The sequence below is a fragment of the Ipomoea nil genome, unplaced genomic scaffold (genome assembly GCF_001879475.1).
Source record: "Ipomoea nil cultivar Tokyo-kokei standard unplaced genomic scaffold, Asagao_1.1 scaffold2823, whole genome shotgun sequence".
NCBI lineage: Eukaryota > Viridiplantae > Streptophyta > Magnoliopsida > Solanales > Convolvulaceae > Ipomoea > Ipomoea nil.
This window is the reverse complement of record NW_017619251.1, coordinates 860,232-881,941: the sequence shown is the minus strand read 5'-3', so window position 1 is coordinate 881,941 and position 21,710 is coordinate 860,232. Positions and strand designations below refer to the sequence as shown.

At 35.9% G+C, this 21,710-nt stretch overlaps 1 protein-coding gene across 1 annotated transcript; it reads right to left on the bottom strand.

Annotated features, from left to right (window-relative positions):
- Positions 1–9,242: 9,242 nt before the first annotated feature.
- LOC109158595 (putative F-box protein At3g52320) lies at positions 9,243–10,481 on the bottom strand. Its single transcript, XM_019306481.1, has one exon. It carries the CDS (start codon positions 10,479–10,481, stop codon positions 9,243–9,245), a length of 1,239 nt encoding a protein of 412 aa, XP_019162026.1.
- Between the last annotated feature and the right edge of the window lie 11,229 nt (positions 10,482–21,710).

Below are 21,710 nucleotides of genomic sequence, written 5' to 3'. Positions count from 1 at the left end.
AGTGAGTTCCCAGGTGTTGTTATGTAAAAGGGCATTGAATTCCTGATCCATAGCATCCCGCCACTGCGGATGCCCTACAGCCTGAGAATAGCAGGTTGGATCAGTAGTTGCGGTAAGAGCAAAAAACTCTTCATCCCGACCTTGTGTCTTACGGCGAGTCTGCATAGTATGTGGAACGTGAGGCTTGCCCCGTCCCCGGCCCCGGCCCCTACGGGCCGTTTCAGGTGGCCTCGTGGTGACACCTGTTTCTGGAGGTGCTGTTATGGTTGGTGGCTCCGGTTCTGGAGACATTGGTAGTTCCATGGCTAGGGGTGTTGACTGAGTAGAAACAACAACTGGCTCGGCTCCCCAGGGTGTTGAGGTGGTACTCTCTGAAGCCTGGCCAAGTGCCTGTAGGGCAAATGGGAAAACAGTCTCATCAAACCGAACATGGCGGCAGATAAAGATCTTTCCCGATATAGGATCCATACAGCGATATCCCCTAAAAGAGACAGGGTAACCTAAGAAGACACAGGGTGTTGACCGATACTCTATCTTGTGCCGATTATAAGGCCGAAGATATGGGTAACAGCGACACCCGAAGACACGAAAGAAAGTGTACGGAGGTTGTGTTTGATAGACACGATAATGCGGACTCTCATAGTTTATAGCAGAAGACGGTAGACAGTTGATTAAATAGGTGGCTGTTTCAAAAGCATAATCCCAATGTATTTGTGGGGTTGAGCTTTCAGCTAGAAGTGCCAAGCCGGTTTCGACTATGTGTCTGTTCCGGCGTTCGACACGGCCATTTTGTTCGTGGGTATAGGCACACGATTATCTGTGTGTAATGCCTAAATTTTCAAAGACTTTATAAAGACGTTGATACTCACCCCCTAAATCAGACTGTATGGCTTTGATAGAACGCGAAAAGCGCCGTTCTACCATCACCCGGAACACATCAAAAATTTTATATATATCTGATTTTAACCGTAATGGGTAAAACCAGCAATAACGGGAGTGGTCATCTACAAACAAGACGAAATAACGATAGCCAGTTGCACTAATTACAGGTGATGGACCCCATATGTCCGTGTACAACAAGTCTAGAAAATTATTGCTATTGCTAGAAACCCTATCTAAGGGAAAACGAGCTGATTTCCCGAGTTGACACGCAGCACACAATTTTGACGAACTGGCTTTATTTGTAGTGACTGGACAATATTTTAAGGCACGCTGTAGAGCTTGATTGTGGGGGTGACCTAGACGTTGATGCCACACATCGGAGGATGCTCGAGCGGTAAGAAAGGCACACGGAGATGGTGGGACCAATAACTTGTATAGGCCGCCGGAGGTGAAACCTTTAAAAAGAACCGCCCGAGTGTTGCAATCCTTCACAAGAAACAAGTTTTTGTGAAATTCAAAATAAACGTCGTTATCGTTAGTAAATCGATAAACTGACAATAACGGTAATGTTAAATTTGGAACATGTAATATTTGTGACATTGACAAACTTTTAGACTGAGACGGGATTACGGTATGGCCTATACGGGAAACACCCAAACCTTTACCATTTCCAATTTTTAGAACATCACCACCAGTATATGCTTCCGAGTGTCCCATCATCTGTTCGTCTGGCGTTGCATGGGAGGTTGCTCCGGTATCCGGATACCACACGTCCGGTGAGACTGGACCCGAATTATCGCCGGAGACCGCTACATGGGCGTGACCGGCCGGCCGATCATTGTAGCGTTTGTTGCAATACAAAGCCGTGTGTCCATATGCTCTGCAGATTTGGCATCGTGGACCTCCACCTCGGCCATGCCGGCCTTGATTGCCCCGGCCACGATTCTGCCGGCCACCACGTCCGCCGGAGTGCCGCCCAGGAGCCTGATCGCTGCCATGCCGCCCTCTGCCAGCGTAGAACGCCGCCGGAGAGCCGCTGCCTGCCGTATGATCTGCAACGGAAAAATCATCCTCATGGATGAATTCTTGCGCCTGGAGGAAATCAAAGAGCTGCGCCAAGGAAACCGACGCTCCAGTCGCGGTGAGCGAATTCGCCATCGTACGGAACTCCGGTCTGAATCCCCGGAGAACGTACAGGATCTGCTCGTCCGGCGAGAGGGGCCTGCCGGCGAGGGATAATGCTTCGGCTATCATTTGACACTTCCCCAAGTATTCTGCAGGAGACCCCGGGCCTTGACGGAGGGTCTGAAATTGCCCGAGCAGGCTTAAGCAACGCGCACGGGTGGATGAAGCACAAGTCGACGTGATTGCATCCCAGACTTCCCGAGACGTCTGCCGGCCAACCGCGAGGTGCATAACCTCGTCGGATAGGGATGAAACAATGGTGGAGAGGATCGCCTGATCCTGTTGGATCCATGCCCCGTAAGCCGGATTCGCCGTGGTGGTTGTCGTGGTGGAGTCGCCGGCGGTGGAGGAGACAACCACGGTCTCCGGAGGACACGGTATTCTACCGTCTACGTATCCTAACAAACCTTGGCCGCGGAGGAACGGCACCAATTGAGTGCGCCAGAAGAGGTAGTTCCTCATTGTCAGCCGTGTGGAGACAAAGTGGTGAGATGCCGTAAGAGAATTAACGGCCACCGGAGTGACGCCGGAGGTGGTGGCGACTGTCCGTTCACTGGAAGATGAAGCCATGCGATAGTTTCGGAAGAAAAAAAAAACGTATGGTGAACAGAGAAAAAAGAAAAACCAGAGGATCAAACCTTCGGCTCTTGATACCAGATTAGAATATGGATAATGAATTCAAATTAACCGTAACAAGAAATTACAAGTCTATATACTAAAGTCCTATTCTGTAGGCTAACAATAATAAGACACAGTCTCAACCACAGATATAAACTATATGACATAATAAAATAAATACAATTATTCATATTACTAACAATAGCCACTAATTTTTGGAAATTAAAGTCAGTCAGGCGATAAGATACAGTGACAGGTAACATTTGACAACCCTTCTATTGTTGAAAGAATCAGATCTATTAATTGTTAAAATGCAAAATCTGTGTCCACCGTCATGAGACAATGCCCAGTACTCCGGTTATATTTCTTTCAAGTACTTATATGCCTCTGGAAAAAATTCTTGTATAGTCTACATTGCCATGTCGAAGTCTCTTTGTTTAACAGAACTACCTGCTTCCGTAACAAATGACTCCAACCTCTTGTTCCGGAATTGTGTCATCACATTACTTCACAAATGACAGAGGCAAGAACAACGATGGACGTGTTGCAACTCTGCTAGATTGTTGAATGTTGCATCAATGCCTCGATGTCTATATGAGATTATGCAGATAGACTCGCCATTGGCAAAGAAGGTTGTAGCTACCAAACATAAGAACCAACACCAACTGTTGGAGTTCTCAGAGTGCACTATTGAGTACGTGAGGGGAAAATCTCTTTGTTAGCATTTATAGACACAACCAATAGTAGAAGACCTTTCTACTTACCATATAAATGCCTTCCATCTATGGTAATAACAGAAATGCAATAACGAAAACGGTCAATAGTTAGCTTAAATGCCAAAAAAGCGTACTGAAACTCGCAGTAGTTTTCACCCTTCGTAGAGGGCATAATTTGAAGGTCAATCACAGTGTCTGGGTTACTTTAACGGACGGAATGCAAAAATTTTGGAAGGTCATTCTAATGCTGATCCCATTTACCATAAAGGCTCTCAATACCTTTTAGGCGTCCATACCAAGCTTTTATGTACTTAATATCGATCTCGTGCCTTTGTTTAACATATATTATGATTTGCTTGATTTTCTACCCGAATCAATTGTCAATTTTTCTTGGCTAAAGTGTCATTCCACACCATGAACCATAAGCGATTCTTCATGCCGCACCCTAAACTTTCATAAGTGCTAATTTGATCCACAAACCAAATTTTTTATCTATTTAGAACTTTTCACAGGTTATCAATAAGTTTCAGGTTATAATTTGCTGACATGGATTTTTTATTTTTTTTTTTCCATCAACACAGTCAATTGCTTCTCCCGATGGCCTCTTGATTCGCTTGTTCTTCCGGCACCCTCCCCCACCGGAACATTCCTCAAGGTCCCCCTTCTAGTCCAGTACCTCTTACAAGCCTTGCAGAAGTGCCTGGGCTGAGATAAACTGTAATTATTGTAGTAACAAAACTTGGTGTTGGATTAATCACAACGTGGGCATTTCAGAGGTTGTTGGTTCCGCGGCGGCAAAGCTTGCTGCTGTTGTTGATCTTGGCCGCCCATTGGTTTCTCCATAACCCTAGCACCACTCGACTCCATCAAGCTTCAATTCTGTCATCTATCTGATTCTTCTGCACCAGAAACCAAACAAAAAGAAAGAGAAGAAGAGGTTCAAGATTGGAGTTTTAAGGGTAAAAATAACAACACAGGAATGAATATTCTGTTTCAAAAGCTAAGAAACAAAAAATGGTTTTTCCTTCTTTTTTTTTTTTTTTTTTTTTTTTTTTTTGTCTTTTTGTACGTCTAATTATTGAGAGAGATGGAAGAGGGGATGGAGGATGTATCCATCGCAAGCCCAGATGGATGCTATCAAGGACGGTGGAGATTCCTTCAACAACCTGGACAACTTCGTGAAACATTTGTACGATTTCCCTAGTTCCTCCCTGCTAAACCTCCTCACCGCCGCCCCTTTCTCCCCTTCTCCGGCCACCACCACCTCCACTTCGAAGGCAAGCGGCGGAGGCCTTTGGTCTACACTCTCGCCGGCAGGCATGGCGTGAACGAGGGCAGCAGTAGAGCGATGGCGGCGTTGTCAGCAACAACGACGACAGCACCTGGAAGCAGCAGCAGTGGCGAGACACGTCTGGATCTTACCGGCGAGCTGTCTGTTTCCGGTGAGCGAAGCAACGCTGGCTGGACCTCCGGCCGCAGTAGCACTTCCTCGTTTGGTGTCACAGCAGATCTGGCGTCCTCTTGGCGAAGATGAGCTGCGGCTGCGATGATCGGAACCGAGTCCCGACGACCCTTTCCGATGAAGCTTCCCGGACATCTCCATCTTTTTCTTCATCTGTGGCTAAGAAAACAAGTCAAAACGTCTTTTTCTTCCTCGCCACCCAATTCTGAGCTTTTTTTTTGTTTATGTTTTTTTTTTTTTTTTGTTTTGTTTTTTTTTTTTAAATTCTCACTCATATATTTTATTTTTTAATTAAAATTAATAAGGCCACATCAGTAAATACCGGTGCCATGTCATCAGCTAACCGGGAGGCCTGCAAAAAAGACTAGGCGACAAAAAAATTTTAGTCTGTGGATTGAATTAGCACTTATGAAAGGTCAGGGTGCAGCATGAAGAATCACTTGTGGTTCATGGTGCAAAATGGCACTTTAGCCATTTTTCTTTGACCAGGTCACCTATGACTATGCTAGTGTAGATGAAATCTTGACAACCCTGATTGTAATCAATTCGGCACATGTGTGTACCACAATACGTACTTTTTAATAACCCATTCCCCTCGTGCTATGTTCATTTGGCAAGCAAACAACAACTAAAAATAGTGTTGCTCACCACTAGTTTAGTACATACATAGATAATGTATGCATCTCGCATTGGAGTCTTGCATCTCCGTTGTGGTTGGTCATCATGCATTTGATGAATTTGTTTAAAATTGAAATGCATTGACTGCATTTCACAATCAGAACTTGCAATGAGCATCTTCCTCTTCGCTTTCAGAATCGGTACTGCGACTCAGCATTTCGATATATCTATAAATAACTAATAATATATTATTTCATATTATAATTGCAACACCAAAACTAAATAATAATAATAATAATAATAATAATAATAATAATAATAATAATAATACCATTAATAATTACATACTAATAATAGTAATAATAATAATTATTATGGTTCATTAGACACTAATATTTATTTGAGAAAATCCTTGATGGATTTATAATTCTTAGACTAAAAGAAAATAAATATCACAACATGTTTGTTGTTGAAGTACAAAAGATTTACTTAACTTGAGAAAATAAGCAATAGATTGAGTAATTTCCTCCTGAAGTAGTGTAAAAATGATTATGTGACATTATGTGCTATTAAAGAGTTACTAATGGAGTTATTGAAATACATAAGAGCTTAATGATATTATCTTGTGTCTTAAGGCGGAGTTTGAAATGAAAGACTTAGAAATACCAAGTATTGTGTTAGCCTAATATCAAGCATATCCTTGAAGGAGCTTTATACACAAGTTATACTACATTGAAAAACGCCTTGAAGATGTTCTATATGGATATGCACCACTGACTTATCACACTAACAGTTGTTCAATAATCTCTTGAAGTAGATAAGAGACCATTTAGACCCGAAGAAGGTAATGAGGACAATTTTAGGACTAAAAGTCCATTAATTCATTGCTTTTGGAGCATTAATATAGAACTAGAAATTCCGTAATCGCATCAGGACTGACATTGTTCTTGCGATGAAATTACTAAGTTCTCCTCCTACAATTAAATGTCGGAATGATATTCATATTAAATATCCTCCAGTATCTTCAATTTATAAACGATTTTGAAATTTATGCGATATACCAATGTGTGACTTTCATAGACCATTTGAGTATTGACTCTTTATTATCCCATGATGCCAAATCCCAAACTAGTTCTGTTTTGATTTACCTTCACTATCCTATATGAGGGCATTAAAGCTTGTGTTATACATATAATAAGTGGTATGTTTAAATAATATTAGACTAAATATATAACTAAAATATTCAATCCATGTGAGCTCCGATCCATAAGAGTCACGAGATTATTGTATAAAATGAATAACTCTAGTAACAATCTTGAATATTGTATCATATCTCCTCTCTACACTCTTTTGAAACAATGGTTTTATTTTAGAACATATAAACCTTGAAGATTGTTATCTTCAGAGGGAGTGACATCTACTAGAATCAATCCTGAAAATTGAACTTAAATAATCCTGAAGTTTGGATTTTAAAGACTAACAATTGTAATTTTTTGCTACACATGAATGAATACATATCAATACTCTTTTCCTCACTAGCTTTTTCCTATTGGATTTTTCTATTGTGGTTTTTAACGAGGCATGAGTATGATATAGTAATGTCAATTTGGAAAACTACAAATAAATACTTAAATAGACAAAATCTGGAAGATTATGCCCTGAAAACTTATGGTTGTACTCTTTTTCTTAACTAATTTTTTTTCCACATGATTTTCTTTGTATAAGGTTTTTAATGACGCAACCCAAACAACATATGAATTACCCATACATCATGTACTATTTACTCGACTAGGTTTTTCCCAAAGAATTTTTCTAGCGAGTTTTTAACTAGGCATGGTTATGCATGACATGATAATGTCCAAGGGGGTGTGTTATAAATATATTATTATTAAGGACATTATGGGCAATCGATACGTAACAGCTGTAATGGTCAGCAGTCAGCATTATTATTGTCTTTATATATATATATATATATATATATATATATATATATATATATATACACACACACACATACATACATACATACATACATATACATAGGGCCAGGTCTTCCTGTGCGGTCAGTGCGGCATACACCATTAGGTATGCATAAATGCACCATACAGTGTTCGACAATACACCATTATATGTGGTGTATTTTTTTTGTGTGCTGTATTTTTTGGCATTTTATTTTGGTGTATTTTCGAACACTGTATGGTGCATTTATGCATACCTAATGGTGTATGCCGCACTGACTGCACGGAAAGACCTGACCTCACAGGAACCAAGATCTATATATATATATATATATATATATATATATATATATATATATATATATATATATATATATATATATATATATACACACACACACACACTTGTTGTATCATTGTATTGAGGAGGTTGATGAATAAAACTTTTCTATTCTACATTGTCTCTTTCCGTTCATGCTCCTTGTCTATTAAAAGGGTATCCGCGACCCTTTTTCTAAGAGGAAAGTGTCGCGAATACCAGTTTTAAAAATAATTCAACGCCCCTTTCTTTTTAGAAAAGGCTGTGAACAATATAATTTTTAAAAATAAATTAACTAATTAATTAATTTTTAAAAAAATTTTGTATAAAATTATGCAAAACCAACCCAACAAACTATACAATTATATACTCTTCACAATAACACATAAATATACTCTAAACTATACAATTATCATTACAATACTTGTTATTATCAACACAATATATAATAACAATTGACACACATTTAAAATTGAAATCACGATAATTGTTCTACATGACAATGTATCAAGTAATAATGTACAATACTTAACTAATTAAGATAAAAGATGACATTTAATCTACAAATAATTTACATGCACTCTTATAAAAAGCATTTCGTTAATAGAGTACAGATTTTGTTGAAATGCCTACAAAATAATTTTATTATTCAAATTATTAAATATGTTAATTAATAAATTATAACTTAGCTATACAGAGTTTGTTAAAAAAAAAAAAAAAAAAAAAAAAAAAAAAAAAAAAAACTATACAGAGTTCTAATCTCATACACGTATAGCAATACCTAACATATGAGTAATACTAATCCAACGATTGTTAGCTAATAATTCATCATATTCTGCACATGAAGTTCAGCAAGAATCCCAAAAATATGTTCATCTGTCAGAAGAAAGAAAAAAAATCACCAATAGATCAAATTTTGCATAGGCATTGTTTTCTCAAACCTTTAGCTTTGAATAAACTTAGGGGTTTGCCTCAAACCCTTCCAAAGTTGGATATCCGTACTGTGCATATACTAATCATATTCATATTTATTAAAAATTAAAATTATATTGGCCGTGCATTCTAATTTTTTTAAGAGAGATCGGGAGTTCAATTCAAACCACCTCTCATATTGAAAAATCAATCTAACCATTAGGACTTGCTCAATCTAACCATTAGGACTTGCTCATATGACATCTCGTGGTCTAATAAAAAAAATATTCTCAAATTAACAAATTGAAGTAGAATTTCTCATACTGAAATTAATGGACAACTTTACTAATATATATATATATATATATATATATATATATATATATATATAAATAAAGGAAACATTCTCAAATTAATGAAGTTAAGCCCTCTCTCATCAGGGCGTTTTGCTGTGAATTGAAGCTGTCATTTTGCCCAATCTTTACAGCAAATCTGACCTCGGATCCCTCCCTTGTTAACCACAACCTAAACCTACTTTTCAAACCCCAAAGTTCTCTGATAATTCAAACATCTTACTGCTCCAAAGAAAACACATTGTCCATAGTCCCGTACATTCTAACATCCGTAGGGCAAAGATTTGGAAATCGCTCAACTCCACCCACATCAAATTGCCTCCAAACCTCACTTTTCAAGTTACAAACCAAAATGGAAAATCGTTTTTGTTTACTATTTATACATAATGACACAATCTCCCCAACATGATTCGTAGTATAGCGCAAGTATGTAGCTGCATAGATTGTTCTAATCTCTTCTAATGGAATGGTCATAATAGTCTTCTCCCAACATTCTTTAGATTTCAGCCAAGTCCAAACATCCATGTAGAATTGGCGGTCTATCCGGCGAACAACAACAATAGCCAGTCGACCTCCATCAACTTGTAGCAATTCAACATTTCTGAGAACGTGAAATTCTTTTGTAAATGAAGCTGAAGAATAAACTGAATAATGCCGCGATGATGATGAAACTTCAGCTGGAAATGGTATCAAAGAAAAACTCTCAGACCCAACTTCAAATGCTACGATGTTGAAGTTTGGAAGGTCAGATTTAGTCAGCCAATTATAGGAATAGATAACACCACCAATGTAGACACTAGTATTGGAATAGCTAGGGCAGCCATAGCCAGCAATGGGGTGAACAATGGGGTGGGAAGAGTAGTTGATCTCCCTCCATGATTTATCCACTCCTACAGTCAAAACCCAATGCTTATACCCGAAGCTGCTCATCCTCCAATCGATCATCAAAATCTTGTATCTTTTAGATTGTGAATCGAACCCCAACAGTGCACAGGCTGAAGGGAATTGGATTGTTGGAAGGGAAATACGCTGTCCCGTACTAACGTTGCAAACAACTACGTCTCCATTGAGTCTGGACAGACAAATCAGGCCGTCCGAGGAGGAGTGTAGACAGCATTTCAGAAATGGTTCAGCGTCCAAGTAGCCGAGACGGTTGGCTTGGAGCATTCCCGGCCACTGGGGGTTTTGTTCGCTGAAATTTATGGTGTAAAACGCACGGGAGGAACCGGAGGAGTGCGGCTTTATAGCGATGAGGATGCCCGCCCTACTGGGAAGTGTCAGGGACGAGCTGCGATGAAGAGCACCAAAGCCATGATCAGCTATGAGAGCGTAAAAGAGTTTAGAAACGCACCTGAATCGTACTAGCAATTTAGCAGGGAGCTTGGAGAGGATCTCGAAGAGAATGTCTTGGGGAAGAAGATGAAGAAGAAGAGGTAGCGTCAGGGCCGGTCCAAACATTTTATAGGCCCGGGGCGAAATTGAAAAAAAGAGCCCCTATATGAAAATTTTAAATTTAATTTAATAATACTAATAAAATCATGATGTCAAATAATATGAATATGATTAGAAAATTTTCAACAATTTTTTTAAATACAAAAACATTCATATCATTCAATCTCTGCAAAAATAAAGATTAATATTTTGCATAAATAAATGAAATTATAACATATAAGTCAATTAATTCCGAATAAATCCCCATTAATATTTGGACATCAACATTCAACAGGAGAAATCCACAAAGATTAAAAGGAGGCAATATGAATCACTACAGCAAAGTAATTAGTAAATTAAACCAAAAAATTACTTTGGCATCTGAAAAATGCCATTTTACTTTGAGAAGGAATAGATACAACAATACTGCTTATTCAATATTTCAATTAACAATTAAGAATTTAGAATTCTGGATAAATGGATAATTATTTAATCTGCAAACTAAGCCATGAAAATTCCAATTAAAAATTATTATTCTTAAATAAATTATAGAGCTTTCAGAAATAAGAATTCTACAAATTCCTAATGCAGTGCAATTCTACAATTCTGCAAATCTCAATTCCTAAATGGCCAAATCATAGACTTTTCAACAATACAGTTAACAATACAATACGGTCTAATTCCTAAATCATAGCTTTCAAAAAAAATCTCAAATCATAAAAATTAAAATATCTTTGCAAATTACAATTGTAGACCGGAGTGGTGAAGGCGCGACGAACAGAGTCAGGACCGGCTGACCGCAGAGAAGATTTTATATTTGTGGATTACGAAAGTAGATTGTCGATTCACTCAGTTGCCCATTATTCTCCTTCTAAAAGGTTGAATCCTCATCCCTAAAGCCCCCCACCCCACCCCACCCCACTCCACCCCTCAATTTTCCATTCTTATTTAGCTTGAGAGGAATTGAACGATTGCTGTGGCGGAGAGGTATTGAATGGTTGCAACTTGCGATGCGCTGATGCCTCTTTTCTTCGATTCTTCCTGAATCTTCCATATATTCGACTTCCATAAGAATTCATTAAGTCAAAAATAATTAAATAATTTTTTTCTAATATATACTAAGTAATATATACAATATACAATATATTATTATATCTTAGTTTATGGGCCCCCTCTAGTGATGGGCCCTGGGCAGGGGCCCAGCCTGCCCATGCTCCAGGGCCGGCCCTGGGTAGCGTTGAAACACGCGCCGTCGCATTCTTCTCCGATGCGCCCATTGTATCCTACGAGCTGATCCTGGGTTTGCGGGAGTTTTAGGGGTTTTCAAGATAGAATTGTTTTGAAAAAAAAAAAAAAAAAAAAAAAAAAAAAAAAAAAAAAAAAAAGGTAGAATTGTATTTAAGGTAAAATTGTATTCTCCCTCTCATCCTGATTGCGAATTGCTATGCAACAAACCAATGTTGGACTTTAAATTTAAAATTTTTCCTAATTAAAAAAAAAAAAAGAAATTAATTCACCAAGACGTACTATGTGGTTTAATGGTACCCAGGTTGGACTTCGAGTGGAAGGTTGTGAGTTTGAGCCTTAGTGGAGATGTTATTGGTTCTTTGTGTTTTAGTAGGTTGAGAAAGTATATGAACAAATACTACATTGTAATAGAAAAAAAAATTAATTCGTCTTTGGGTAACTTGCGTGCTATCTAATTATATTTATATATTTTTTCAATGATAATTAGTATTTCAATTTAGAAATATGTAAAAAAGGAAAGAAATAATTGGTGACTTAATTAATTTTGAGTCTAAAAGAAAATAATCAATTTGGAGGTGTAATTATAGGATAACTGATCAAACTGTAGAATGCTCATTTAAGTACGTACCATACTCCCAATTAAGGGGTAAAATGTTCCCGACTTCTCTTAAGATATGAAAGTGTTCGGTCACTCACGCCAACCAAGTTGGTTATATGTGTTAGTTATCTTGCTAAATGTAGACTAATGCGTGCGCGTCTTTACTTGCTAAGTAAAAACGCGTTTTGTGTTTAACCGATTATTGCATATGAATAATCTGTAATTTAGTTTATTTGACTCAAAATAACAAGTTGAAGAGTCTAATTGTACTTTTATAAAGTTAAAAGGCTTAATTGCACTTTTACCTATAGACCCTTATCCCTAAAAAAAATAACAATAGGCGTCTTTACCTGTGCCTACAACAATAAATACTAATCCTTGCGCAGTCATTCACAAAATATTCTATCCCAGAACGTTGTATCTAGATTAACGAGTATACTATAAAAAATAGTAATAACTGAAAATATTTAAATTGCATCACTTTTACATAGTCCACATCTAAAATGTTTCGTTGTACATAGCTCTTAATTAAAACAACAATATAAAGACCAAAAATTATCACTACCTTTTTTCAACCACATTTTGAGGCTCAAACTCATAACCTCCCATATAAGAGTCCAACCTTAGTGCCATTAGACCACAAGGTCTTGACAACTACTTTAATCATTATATATATATATATATATATATATATATATATATATATATATATATATATATATATATATATATATATATATATTACACTTCATACATAGATGCCATAAACACCCAATAATAAGCTCCATCCTATAGTAATATCGACCATCAACTTATATTCATTTATAATGTACTTATATAGTAGTACCTAATTAGTATACAAAGATAATAATTTTCTAAAGTTTTAAAAACGTGCCAGCAAGTCTTGTAGAAGAAAAGGATAGAGATCAGAGCATATTACTAACATAGAGAAACAAACACAATAAACCATTTTTCACATGTCAAAATCTATTTTACTCCGTATTTGTAATGACTAATATTTAAACACGGAATAAAATAACAATTTTGACAATAGATACTGTCCTGTTATTTACCTTCCCCCATAGAGCAAGAAACCTAATGTTGCCACAAGGTAGTCTACGACATGCCAAATTACAGTACGAATTAGACCAAAATGCAGTAGAAATCAAAACCAATTTGATGATTAACACATCTATTAAAATTTAAATAGCATTACGAGCATAACCAGATCAAAATAACTACTTAGGACCGAGGAGGAGTTAATGAATTGAACAATGAACAAATAAATAATTTTATAGTAAACATCCAATGCTAAATTACCGTTCCAAGTTTCAAAACTTCCAAGTGCCAATGTTAATAAACATAGTGTTTAACATAGAGACATACTATACTAAACTAGTTTGTTTGTCCTGGTATGATCGAAAGAGAGTCTAGAGTTGCGGAGGGGGGGGGGGGGGGGGAGGAGAGGGGGTGAATAGACTCTACTCGAATTTTAAAAACAACTCCTTTCGGAAGTTATGCACAATAGAAAAATGTGAATTTGTTTTAGGATATTCTTTGCACGATTTCGTTATGGAAAATCTTAGGATTTGATCAGTGTGAATGCAATGCCAGATAGATAGATAAACGAAAGTAAGGAGAGAGTGAGAGAAGGATTTTTATAGTGGTTCGGCTATTAACAAAGCCTACTCCACTCTTCTTTCACAACTCGTGAAAGGCTTTGCACTATCACTCCTAGTACAAACTAAACAAGCTAGCTTCCTTGATCACTGAGCCGGACAGCTACATATGTAGGTTTTTCAACTCCTAGAGTTTACTCCGCATCTATCAACGTCTTCTTCAGAGTTGAGGGTTGGAAGGAATCGATGACGTTCTCCAACTTGAGGAATCTTGACTTGATAAGTTTGAATCTTCAAATATAAATTACAAGATTTCCTTGTCTTGTGAAGACTTGATGTCTAAAGGATCTTTCTGAAAGAATACTTCACAACAACACACTGGTTTTGAAAGCTTTTGGATAATACTTGTTAATAAAGCTCTTTGTAGATAATGAATGAATGAAAAACTAGCACCTTCTTCAGTGGTGAAGAGAGGTATTTATAGGAGAAGAAAATCCATCCGTTGGAGGGAAATGGAGATTCAAACCTATTAACCAGTGTGTAATATCCACTAGGCATAGAGCATTAAATGCGGTTGTACTGTGTAGCCGTTGGTAGCAAAAGTTGTTTATCTTTTTCACTGACAACAGTACTAATTTTTTAATGCTCATTGGTTTTTGAAAATATCAATCCTAGGACTCCTTTTGTCTAGGATGATTTCCCTGCTTTAAGACATAGATGAACATTCATCTTGTTCACATGTAGAAGATGTCTATTCAAGTCTGGCTTAGACGTTTAGTCTTGGGATTGCCTAACGAGATATTGTCCTTATCTTTCGTTTTTCCTTCTAGTCAAATGATCTTCCTTATCATTTGACGTTTACACGAGAGTTAGACCCTTCCATCTTTCGGTCTAAGATGTTCTATCGGCCTTGCCTTGATCTTCTCTTCTTCTTCAAAAGCTAGATTCGTGTTGTCTTTTGACTGTACACGAATATTTCTCTAAGTTTCAGACCCTCTTCAATAATACACGAATGCTGAACGAATTGAAAGAAAATAGGGGTCTAACTTCCTAAGTGTTTGGTATCATCAAAATCTAATTACACTTGTTCCCAACATAGTTTTTTTACGCGCTTTGCGCGAATAGGATAATGCCAAATGATTATTTTATTTTTGAAGACCCAATGATTATTTTTAAATAAGTATTTTAAAGTATATGAATGCAATATTATATAGGAAATGTTTATGAATAGGTAATTAAATGTTGAATTTGTTTATTTAAATCGATAATTTAAAGTATATAAAATCAAGATAATATATGAGAGATTGATTGTAATTGTCACTAAAATAAATGTTTCCAACTTTATAATAACGTTAGTCCAAATACTTGGTCTTAATGTGATAGTCTAAATAAATACTACTTTTGGTTTAAATTTCTCTAATTCTTCTTAATTCTCTTTTAGGTAGCATTGTCATTGTTTTCATCTTCAGTACATTGCATGTCCTCTTTATTTTTTTTATTGGTAGTGTGTCATTGTAATTAGGTTACTGGTGGCAGCATAGAGAGGTTAATCATGCAATGAGATTATGGTGTAGGAAGCTTTAGATTTGCCTTGCGGTGTATACGACTAAGATTTTAGTTGTAATATGAACTCTTTATCTTACAAACACCTATTGATTTAGTAGTGGTAGTTTTTCTCCTACATGTTTCAGGTGTTGTGAGATGTGTGTCGTAGGTTATCATGTGAAAGTATTGAACAAAATATTAATATTTATTATATTTGTATAAAATACTTGGTAAATAAATATATATAACATGTTTTGTATTATAACTTTGATATTTAATTACAAGATAATGTAAAAATAATACAATGGGCAATGTAGTGAATATAATAAATTAATAAATTTGACGGTAAGGATTCTTTGAATTGTAGAAAATAAAGATAATATAACTAATGAAATTATATTTCTTTTAATTTTTTTTATAATGAATAACTTTTTTTAAATAAAGCATTATAGACATCTAATTCTAATTAAATTAATTAAATACATATGTATTATTTTTTTTGTAACTACTAATTCATTTAATTTGATAAGAATAATAAAGTGTCGTACATAATTTTCATCAACAATAATGAAATCAACGATTTTTTTAAATTTCTATTCCTTGTTGAGATAAATTGTTTTGAGAGTTTACCAATGACAATTGCTGTCAATAGAGGATGATAATATATAATTCAAAATATATGGTTACAATAGATATTGTTATAATGATATAGTAAAAATTAACTTACAAATTTCTTTAGAAGTTTTAATGCATAGATAAAATTCTGATGTGTAAACTTGTTCAATTGGATCAAGGAGGATGTTAACATTGTCAATTATTTGGAAAATGATGCTACCGTTTTAGAGTCCATTTGTAATTGTATTTATGATCAAAAACTTTGTAGTTAAGCCACGCAGGTCTGACAATGATGTAAGAACAATTTTGTTCGATAAAAAAAATAATAGTATAATATTTGTAAAGTAATGTACAATTGTACCATTATTAAAAAATACAAAAAAATATTAATATCATAATGACCTAAATCAGTCTAATAATGCAAAAGCATAATTGAAATATTAAGTTTTGTTCTAAAAAATAAAAAGAAAATTAATTAATCTTTAAAAAAAAAACTTAACCTAAATTTAAAAAAAAAAATTCAAGAAAATCAAATGATTTTTAAATTTCCTAATTTATAATATTTTTTAATTTTATTACAAGGGAAGAGGGACACCCAAACTACTAATCACCACCACTAAGGCTCAAACCTATCACCTCCCACTTAAGGGAGCAACCGAATACCATTGGACCACAAGGTCCTTAATCTTGATTTATAATCTTTGAATGCTATGTATTTAATCGTGCTAATTATTTGACCAAAGTTTGAGTTAAATTATATATATATATATATATATATATATATATATATATATATATATATATATATATATATATATATATATATATTTATTTATTTATTTATTTATTTATATTTATTTATTTATTTAATACATTTTAACATATTCGTAATATATGTTTAACAATTATGACAACTCTAATTGGGATGAGGTTCGAATCTAAGACATTTCTTATACAAAATCAATGAGTCACTGCTGGAAATTAGCGATTTTCCGACCAAATTTCCGACCACCTCCAAATATGGTCGCAAAAGGTGAATTTTTTTCCATTTTCCGTCAAGTACTAGAGTCGTCGGAAAGTGGTCGGAAATATTTTTCAGTAATTTTAACTTTTATAACTAATCTTGTTTCCGACCACCACCTTTGTGGTCGGTATTTCCGACCACTGAGTAAATGTGATCGGAAATTCCGTTTTTTTTTTTTTTTTTTTTTTTTTCCTTTTCTTGTTGTGGTTCACTGGTATGAAAGCTATATGATTTATCTTTTTATCATTGATTATTTCACTCATACTTTTTTTTTTTCAATTTCAACCGACCATTACGCAGAGATTTTACTAATAGATACCATCTCGCCATTCTTGTTATGAAAAATAAGTCTGTGATGCACTTTCCATGTAGATACATGAAATCATTTTCTAACCTCAACTCTTTAAATTTTTTTATTCTTGTTGGGACTCTACAATCATAATTATTTTGAGTTTCATAATCCTACATAATGTATTATATATCATCGTGTATTGTACTGTGTTTTATTTTTATCACATAATACAAACATTCATATCGTATCAATAGTCTAGGTTTTCTCATTGCGTCCATTCCAACCTGATTGCTTTACGGTTGTTTCGTCTCAGCAAACCATCTCTAACGCTGCTACGGTGTCTCCTATCCCAGTAGCCATGATTGCCCTTTGAAAAAATATAAAGGTGATAAGCACATATGACCTATAGACATATAGTCTTCAACATCTTCAATAACAAGCATACTCTTCAATGTCGTTTTAAGAGATTTTGTCTACCGTGACAGTTCCGTTATACAATTTTAGACATTATATTCAATTAAACAGCTCCAATTTATATTTGGATCGTGACTCGTCAGAGCATATTCTTTAACATTATTTTAATATACACTACAATCAAAATGCAGAAAGATAACAATTTTTACTGAACCGTTGTCTTTAGTGCGTCGTTGGATTTTTTTTAAATTATTAATGTTAATTTTTTTGATAATATATATATATATATATATATATATATATATATATATATATATATATATATATATATATATATATATGTATGTATGTATGTATATATATATAAGTGATCAGGTGCGGATATAGGCTTCCTATGCGGTTGTGTGGTTGACGCACCTTAAGCATTAAAACGGTGCAGCTTAAGTACACAAATCATACACCGTAAACACACAAACAAAGCACCAAAAGCACACAAACCACACACACCTTAAGTACACAAACCACGCACCTAAGGTTTTAAAACAACACACCTTAAGTAGAAAAAGAAGTAAATTTTGGTTTTTGTATCAGATAATATATCAGAAATACTGCTATGTAATTGGAAATGATCTGATGGAGTGAAAAGACTCTAATCTGCATATATATAACTGATAACCATCTCTGTGAATTGCTTGTTGGTGCCTAGACTGCAAAGGGAAATTCTTGCAACTACATGTGACAGGTTCCTTGAGTTGAATTAAGTGTCACAATTAGTGAGATGCACTCACTGTATGGTTGGCTTTAGGAAATAGTGGACGATCTTTTTGACCTAATTGAAGCCTGCATTCAAGTAAGGCATTTGTCAATTTCTCTATATATACTGTTTATCTTTTTCTTGTTTTCTGTACTGGAAGTTTAATTAAGAAGAATCTTTGGATTTTTCGTCACAAAGTCTAAATACTAAATGCACATTGATAGTTTAAAGTTATATTTCAACATATTGATAAGTTTAAAGTTATATTTAAACTACTTAAGTATCTAGCTAAGTTGTTTTACTCTTTTTGTGTGTGTGGTCTTGTATTGCTAAGTATATGACATTTTTCATGAATGGCTCACACAGATATTTAGATGCCATAGAAGAGCATTAAGCATAATCTATTCTCTGAAGAGCATTAAGCATAATCTCTACCTATCTAACCATAGTTTGCTGGTTCTAATTGGCAATTTTGTAGAGTAATTATTGCAGTGGTAGATCCTCTATTCTCTGTTTCCCTTTGCTCTAAATTTATGGTTATTATGTAATGAACTTCAAAGAAAATATTTGATTGAGATTAGGCAATAAGAATGTCATCACTGGTTCCTATTGATCTTGGTAGTAGCCTAAATTTGTTGGGTATATGTATTTTCTCACACTTTTTGTGTACTGTCCTTGTGCTTGAAAGTTTATCAAATTCTTAGCCAATATGTTGAGGATGACATGTTAAGTGCTGGTGCTTGTGTGGTAAGAATCTTGGATTATGTCCTTGTTGTGCAGCAACAGTGCTCAATTCATACTCTCAAATCACAAGATTAGTTCTTATGAATGGAATCTCATGGGGTACTTCTAACACCAGATTGAATCTCACATCACTGGTTCATGGAAATAGGTACAGAGGCAGTTTGCTGGCAGTCCTTAATTATACTTGAAATAATTCTTGATGACAGTTTACTACTCTGTACTAGCTAGCCTATGGTTAAACGTTGTGTCTCATGCATAGTAAAACTTTTCCAACCTTTTTCGTTACAAAAGGCGTTGATTCTTATATTTTTCTGCTCATAGTATTATGATGAGTGCTCTTTAATCCCTTGCATAAACTTTGTTGAGAGATAATAAATAGGCATCTCTTTTTCAGGTTCAGAAAAACTTGATATCCTTTAGATTCCAGATCTTAAAAATACACGGTTTTCCACTCATAGTCTAACATTCAACATTTTGTATATTGTCCAATCATAGTATGTCCATTCCAGACTTTGTTGCAAGCTCGAGCTATTTGGGATGTGGAATCTTTGGAGAGCATTCTTATTGCCGGATTTGTGGTCACTAAAGATAAGCCAGTTTTGACATTCAAAGAAAACCTTAGCCTGGAGACTCAAATGCATGGTACGAGGCAGCCGGTGGCCTTTAGAAAGGAGGGTATGTTGTGGGGCAAAGGAATTAAAAATTTGGACAATCATCTGCACATGCGGCTTGTGAGGAACAAATTAACGAACTAACAGCACGTTTGGTTCACAGAAAGAATTTTGAGGTAATAGGAATGCTATTCCATAAGGAATGGAATAGGCAAGGAATAGAATAGGAATTGTATTCTATTGTTTGGTTCGCGGAAGGAATAGACTTTAGGAATTATATTACAGTGTTTGGTTGATTTAAGGAATAGAAATGAAATATGTTTTAAAAGAAATAAATACCCTTAAAAAATATGTGATGGTGGTGATGGTGATGATGGTGGTGGTGGCGGTGCTGGGGTGGTAGCGGTGGTGGTGGCGGTGGCAGTGGTGGGGGCGATGGTGGTGGTGGCGGTGGCGGTGGTGGTGGTGGTGGTGGGGTGGTAGTGGTGGTGGTGGTGGCGGCAGTGGTGGGGGCGACGGTGGTGGTGGTGACGGTGACGGTTGTGGCAGTGGTGGTGGGGGCGGCGACAATTGTGGCGGTGGTGCTGCTGGGTGGTGGTTCTGGTGGCGGTAGTGGTGGTGGCAGCGGCGGCGGAGGCGATGGTGGTGGCGGTGGTGGTGATGGTGGTGGTGGCGGTGATGGTGCTGGGGTGGTGGTGGCGGTGGTGGTGGGGGCGGCGACGGTTGTAGCGATGGGGGTGGTGGTAGCGGCGCGACGACAGTGGTGAAATAGGATAAATTTATATATAGGATAAAAAAATAGGTTAAAGAAATGAGTAAAAAAGAAAATAGATTATAAAATCTATTCCTAAGCGTTCAGTAATAGGCTAATACCAGGGGGGGCCTAGTAATAGCTATTACCTTATTTGAGGTAATAGGCTATTACCAGGAATACTATTCCTGATAATAGAGATGGTTACCAAACAAAGGAATAGGCCTATTACTGGGAATGCTATGCCATTCCCGGCCTATTCCGTGAACCAAACGGGCCATAAAGGAAGAGAACAAGCAGATGAAGGTACAAATCCAGTTGATAGCCATGAAAGTAGTGGTGTGGGTTTAGATGATCTAGGATTCAATGATGGCACACAATCTCCTATGCCTGGAGCAATAGAACCAAGATTCAAACTTTTTTGTGATGTACGAAGTATTTTGACTGTATAGTAGCATTTTAGAATGGGAAGTTAGTTTTTTGAAAGTGGATATTACAATTGCAACATTATGTATAACTAAATTTGCTATTGAAATGTATAATAATTACTAGTTTTAAAATTGTTAAAGTAGTGCAATAGAAACTGTAATTTTGTATCTTCAAAAAAAAAAAACTGTAATTTATATACAAAAAATGAAATTTAATTATTAATTTCCGACCACCAGTGGTTGGAAATCTAGGGCCAAGAACGTTTCTTGTTCTAGATTTCTGACCACTGGTGGTCGGAAAATCCGGTTCAGTCTAATTGTTAAGTTCGTCATTTTTTTCCGACGACTATAAAAATATGGTCGCTATTCCCGACAACTTACTCGGGTGGTCGGAAATAGCGACGGGGCCTTTTCCGAATACCCAAATTGATCGGAAAAGTGATCGGAAATGGTGTTTTCGACCCGATTTAGGCCATTTTCGACCACTTTCGGGTGGTCGGAAATTTGTTGATTTCCAGTCGTGAGTATGTTAAGAATAATATATAAATAGTTAGAGGAATATTCCGTTACTAAAGTTTATACGAACGGAATTTAGGGTTATTTAAGAGAATAA